Source organism: Mastacembelus armatus, chromosome 24 (assembly GCF_900324485.2).
Source record: "Mastacembelus armatus chromosome 24, fMasArm1.2, whole genome shotgun sequence".
Lineage (NCBI taxonomy): Eukaryota > Metazoa > Chordata > Actinopteri > Synbranchiformes > Mastacembelidae > Mastacembelus > Mastacembelus armatus.
The window spans coordinates 17,827,747-17,834,389 of NC_046656.1; the positions used below are offsets into that span (position 1 = coordinate 17,827,747).

The 6,643-nt window shown below is 40.9% G+C and overlaps 1 protein-coding gene across 2 annotated transcripts; it reads right to left on the minus strand.

Annotated features, from left to right (window-relative positions):
* Positions 1-287: 287 nt before the first annotated feature.
* On the minus strand, positions 288-4,380 carry hlx1 (H2.0-like homeo box 1 (Drosophila)). 2 transcript variants are annotated; one of them, XM_026319531.2, is made up of 4 exons: positions 3,779-4,379; positions 3,096-3,275; positions 2,777-2,961; positions 288-1,221 (listed from the first exon to the last, which is right to left on the minus strand). In XM_026319531.2, the coding sequence occupies exons 1-4, from the start codon at positions 4,221-4,223 to the stop codon at positions 889-891; spliced, it is 1,143 nt and encodes a 380-aa protein (XP_026175316.1). In that variant the 5' UTR covers positions 4,224-4,379; the 3' UTR covers positions 288-888. The 2 variants fall into 2 exon arrangements, with proteins under 2 accessions (XP_026175316.1, XP_026175317.1); XM_026319532.2 differs by lacking the exon at positions 3,096-3,275 and having other exon boundaries at positions 3,779-4,380.
* Positions 4,381-6,643: the final 2,263 nt, after the last annotated feature.

Here is a 6,643-nt window from a genome sequence, read left to right on the forward strand (position 1 = left end):
TTTCTGTTTCCACTGTTTTATATTAATACATTTTATTTGTTGCATGTTTTATTGTTTAGCCTATAAACTATTTATTTCAGTCGGTATTGTTTTTCCTATAATATAGGTTGAAATAAACATATTTAATACCCAAATTAAACCACGTCAGATAAACTGAATCATGACGGGCAAGAACAATACAAATACAAAATAATATTAATGAAAACAATATAATCATCGCCAACTACTAGCCTACTACTACTACTACTACTACTAATGATGATGATCATAATAATAATAAATTATAATCGGATTTTCAAAGTAAGAAATATTTTATTTACAATATTTTCAGTGCAAATTATTATTAACAAAATAGTACAACTATAGTCGATATCCACAAAAGGAAAAAACAAACACAAAAAAAAACACTGCCGTGATGCTCTGAGATTTCATTAACAAAGTCAAACGAGTGGTTCATAACCTAAAAATAAAATTCTCCACCCCATGGTTCCTTCACATGAGGAAACCCTGACGCAAACAGACGCTCACAGAAAAGGACAGGACGTGGCTGAAAGTCAGGTTTACATTTAAAAAGTCTGTGGTTGATTAATTATGGCCTTAGAGGGTTTAGAAAAACAAATAGAGACTAGGACTATTAAAAATCCTGAGTGTTTAAGTCTTAATTCCCTGGTGTCTGCAATAGGCTAAAATTAATGTGTGATACTGGACAAAACAATGTCTTATTGCTCCACTTGTTCCCAGGAATTAGACCGGTGTGGGACCTCTCCACAACTTATCGTTTAGTAACCTGACTCTGCCACTCTAGGCGTGTTTTAATATCACTGTCGTCCTTCTGCCGATGTAATAAGACTTTTTTTATTGTTCGGGGCTAAAGGCCACTCCCTGCCTTCATATTAGCACCTGTGAGGCCGCTGTGTCTGTCGCTGTGGCCGCTGCGTCCGCGCTGCTCGTCGGCCCGCTTCCGCTCATGATCACGCTGGTTTTATTGTGCTCAGAAACGTCCAAAAGTTCGTCAGAGTTCTCCTCCTCCTGAACCTCGTCGGATTCACACTCGCTCCTTCCCTCGCTCTCACAGTCAGACTCCACCGGCTCTTTGGGCTCCCTGCTGCCGGACTCAGACGCACTCTTGTCCGGCTTCTCGTCCTTCTCTTTGTCTTTCTGGGCCTGGGCCTCTTTGGAGTGTCTCCACTTCATGCGCCTGTTCTGAAACCACACCTTCACCTGCGATTACAGACATTGATAAATTAGATTTTCCTGCGCACAAATCAACAAAAACGCTGTGGCATGCATCTGCAGCCTCTTCTAGAGCCCTTGTAATCTTATTTTTTCTCAAATCTTCCTTGAGATAAAACTTGAGCATTGTCTTATGAATTGAACTGGCTTTACAGTGGGACATTTGGTGCATTAATTCAAGTCTCATCATTTTTTAATTTAATGCTTCTAAATGTTTTTTTGTCATTGTTTCATGTTGTGATGACTAACACACTTTACACTGATAGGCCACCAAAAGCTAACCAGTGACCAATAATTTAATAATAATAATTTAATAATAATTTAAAGGGGGGTCTGCAAGACACTGTAAAAAGTGCAAATATAGTACAAACATTTAGTGAAACAGCAGAAAACAACTAAATTCTTGTTGGCCTTAATGTTATGAAATTATGATAAATGTATTATCAAATGTAATATTAATTAAAATAACAATAATAATGATCATAGTTTTCATTTATGGCATTATTATTGACATGTTGCCTGATTGGATTAAGATTAACTGAAACAGCAGCCTATACATTATAATAAAATACCAACACCAGCTGGTGAAGGGCTGTCCTAGATATGGTGAGATTTGGCAGTCCGTGGGTTGCACCCGTTCAGCCAATCAGGTTGCACCATGCTGTTGTGGTTCTGCCTTTCAAGCACAGTTAAAGGTCTGGATCTGAAGTTCTGTTCATTAGTGATTTTCAGTTTATGTCCTGGTTAAATCCATGGATCTGTGTGAGACATGAGCATGCAGGCTGCAAAATAAATATGTTGCTTGTCAAGTTTTTAGTGTTTATGTAGCTTATAAAATTATAGCCCCAAACACAGAAGCACACATTTTATTTTATATTTACTACTAAACTACATTTCATCGTCAGGGCCACAGCTATTGTTAATCCACTGTCATCCCAATTTTACTGGAAATCTTTGAATTTAAGAGTTGGGGCTGATCTACAGTTACAAATGTACACACCTATATGCCAGTATTTTTTGTTGGAGACATTCTATGTAGGAAACTAAAAAAATGTAATAACTAACTTATTAAATAAGGAAACAAAAAAAAAATAATAATAATTTTAAAAAATTGTGCTTGGCCAAAATGTTTTTTGCTGGGGGCTAATTGGGACACATATCCTCACTATTTCTAACATCCAGCCTGCAGTCCTGTGCGTGCGTTTGTTTATTTGGATCCCAATTAATTAATTACATTAATGACATTAATTACATTTCTAAATAAAATTACATTAAATTCATGCATATAAAACTGTGTAATTTAAATGGTTGACCAGTAACACCAAATCATTTTAACACCCACACTCCAAGAATGATCTTCCTTATTTTATCTTGCAGGCCAGAATAATCTCTGCAGCTGTATCTTAAAAGCTTTTTTGTAGATGTAGTTTTGACCAAAAATAAAAAAATAAGGCCTCAGAAAACCTTGGATCATGTAGACTAATCCACACATAAGATGTAGGCCTGTGCGTGTGTTAGACTCATGTCTGAATCCTCCTCTTACCTGAGCATCTGTCAGCCCGAGCATCGCAGCCAGCTGTTTTCTGTCCGGCTTGGTGACATACTTCTGTATTTCAAATCTCTTTTCAAGTCCTTTTCTTTGCAGGTTTGAAAACACTGCCCTCGACCACGACCTTTTCCTCTTGTATGTCTGAGGCATTGTGTCTTTTGTCAGGACAGCATATGGACCTAGAAGACGGGAAGAGGACATGAAGTTTAAACAAAAAACAGTCCAGAAACCAGAGGGACACTGCAGCTGTGTCACGCATCCAAACACAGAGCAGACAGGCTATGTCTGTCACAGTCCTACATGTGGTGACTACCTGGGAAGGTGTCCTGAAACTGATGCTGGCCTGATTGTCTGCTGCTGCTGCCTAGTGAACTCATCATGGAGGACGCGTCACTCATCCCGGGGTCTATGGAGGAGAAGTACTGGCTGGCCGGAGGCTGAACGGGGACATGGATCCCTGACTGACGGTTTGAGCTAACGATGGACGTGAGATCTGTTACAGAGCGAGAGATAATGGGCTTCAGTCAGGAAGAGTTATCGCAGTGGCACACATGCAGCCTATCACTGACTGAGAGGGAGCCAGTATTTTGATTCATGTCTGAATTTCCTTGCTAAATTGCTCTGAGTAAACTTCCAGCTGCATTGCTGCTGTAGCTGCACCTGAACTCTGACCTCTGTGAAGGGTGTAAGAGAGAAAAGGATTTCCCCACAGGGCTTCTTAAAGTGCACATTATCTGTGACCTAACTTCTTTGTGAACAAGTCTGTGAGCGTTACAAACTGGAGCAGGTCACTGACTTCACACATGCAAAGTTAATAGTTGTTTCTGGTTTCAGTTTCTAAACTTTGAAAATCCAACAGTGTCTTGCTTGATACCACTAAAGGTTTTAAGGGCATGAAAGATAACTTGTTTTCTTTGAGTGACATTATGTAAAGCCTCTCTACAAACACCACATGACTTCATGGAAACTTCAAGTGTAATAAAACACGTTGCTCACCTCTTAATGACGACTTTTCTTTGCCTTTTGGGTCAAAATCTGTCGACAATATCCGATCAATTCCGAATTTGAGGTCTTTGCTTGAAGGTGGGGGAGCTTGTTGGGAGTTAAACGCAGTTCTGGAGACTGACGTTAGCTGTAGTCCGTGTCTGTGGTACGGAGACGTCGGACTCATCCTCGCGCCGTAACCGGACTGCTCCGGCGCGACGGGAGATGGGCGCAGCGGAGAGCTGCCGGAGTGTCCCTGCTGTGCGCGGTGGTGGTGTCCCATATGCACCATGAGTGGAGACGATCCTGGGATGTTCTCCGCATCCCCAGCCTGCAAAATGTCTGCGATGCAAAACGAGGGTTTCTTCATCGTATCCACAGCGAAGCCCCCTGCACAGTACGCAGACCAGAGGCTAAAATTTGATGCGTAAAACGGGTTGAGCCCAGTCGTGTACATCCCGGAATCTCTAATGCTTCTTATTATTTCTCAGAAGAGGGTATAAAAGCACAGGCATGTAGAAAAGCAAGGGCAGCGTTTTAGGTGAATCGATGAGCGTCCTCTTAGGTTAAATGCCAAAATCGCTCTCCCAGCTCTGAAATCCTAACCCAGCAGTTCCACTCTGAAGTTCCTCCACTGACACTGATTGGTTGCTTTCTGAGCCAATGGGCGGTTTGCAATTGGTCTCATCACGCCCTTGCAAATTAGAATCAACCGCGCGCGCACGCACACACCCACACACACACACACACAAACACACACACACAAACGACCGAGAAATCTTGGAGCAATTTTGATCCTGAGATGATGGATTGATCACTTAAAGAGAGCACCCTTCCCTACCCACCGCACACACAAACATTATGCCCGTGAAGTCTCACATTCATTTACATTCTTCTGTTGGAAATAAATTGTTTCCTACCTCGAATATGCACCGGGCTGAACAGACTGTATATTCAAGAAGGCCTTTGATCTGTAGATTTTCAAGACGCTTAATAATTTGCCAACACAAGATGCAAAAAAAAAAAGAAGAATCGAAAGACAGGCCACATTTTATAGCACAGGATAATAGTTATAGCACAGACTGAATAATAAACTGGGCAAAATGAACGTGCAAACTCGAATCCGGGCGAGCGTCTATTAGCTCCAACTCATCCTGTTTTTGATGGGCTGTGATTCGTGTTAAATGAGCGGATATGCCTGCTAGATGTGCCCCAAAAATAGAACCTGTTTTAGTATTTTAGGATACAGCAGAAATCCTTATTTCTTCCGGAGCAGAGGGGGGGGGGGCTTTATAATGACTGTTAGAACTTCCCTTTTTCAATATTTGTGCAACTTTATCTCGACCTGCAAGTTGCACGGTGACGCAAATCCGTCCCCATGCTCATAATAAACAGAGGAAATCTATTCCCCTCTAAAACGAAAACACAATTAACTTCAGAGGCGATACTTCTTCCGCAAGGCCCCTCAAGATTCACACGTTGGGTCTTGGCCAATAAGATTTTATAGTCCAAGTTTTAAATAGCAAAAAAAAAAAGCCACCTTGCCCATGCAACGTTTTTAACGTGACTCTAATGTTCGCCATGATAAAAGCAGCTTTAATAAGCTCGTTTACATGCGGTGAGTTCATATATCCTGGTTTCTAGCTATATTTTCTAGATGTCAATTCCTCCCCTCTCCTCCTACTGTATTTGCGCCCCCCTCCCTCCTCAAACTCGCCGATCGCATGTTTCTCTTGCATGAGCTGAAACAATAGCTTCTGAAGCCCGCATTGATTTAGTCTTGATTCATGCGGGCGGAAGGGCTGATGACCCTGACTGCCTCCTATCATAGTGTTTTCGAGTGACACTTTTCCGGGTTAAATTTAGAAATGAGATTTAACGTTTGGCCTCCATCATGCAGTCAAAACAATCCAGGGAAAAGGATGTAACAGACGCAGCACGCCTCCAGTTATTTCAGGTGCTGATGAACTTTTCAGTGGGAAGGGTTGAAAAAGTACAGGCCTCAGATCAGCACTGTCATTTTAGCCTTGTTATATGCAAATCATTTACTTTTTTAAGCACGGTTTAAATTAATAGCTCATAATAGCCGAATAATTCAGTTTTATTGTCTTAGCCTACATTGATCTGATAAACAATAAACCAATAAGCCCAATGATGATAAGTCAAAAAATATATAGTTTTACCTAAAAAAAAATATACAGGATAATTTAGAGCACTGAAAAAAAAAACTGATTTATTAGTAAAATGTCTGATCACCAGTGTTGCAGTATCCTTTACTTATCAACTCCTGTCACAAAATGCAAAAGACAAGTCTGAGCTGGAGTCCAGTTCAAATCTAAAGTCCTTCAGTCACTCTCTACAGCAATAGCATTATCAGAGGAGTTTAAATGGGAACGGAGAGACTTAATAAAACGAAGAAAAAACCTGTTTAGACGATAAAAAAAAGAAACAGCTGTGATTATAACGTTAGAAACAGCGCATCATCACTGTGCACGATAGAGGCCTCCAGTAGAATGAAGCATGTTTCCCCGAACAGCTTGGATTACAAAGACGAGGAGCCAAACACACCTGACGGTCACATCCTGGTAACTCCAGGTGAGCTGAGCTGACTTTCTGGCTACTGCAACAACACAGGCGACGCTTAGATGGCGCAGTGTTGGACACGCAACGTTGCGCCTCCTAATGTTTTCTATAATAGTCACAACACACTGGATTTAGATGTAGTTTGGTTTGTCGGACCTGTGTTTTTAATATGGCTATAGATTGGATTGAAAATGTGTAGGTCTATTTTTATTCCAAAAACACTTCTATCAGATTGTAGCACGAATATTTCTACCATATAGCCTATAACTTCGGAAGCCTAAAAATGAAATAGCA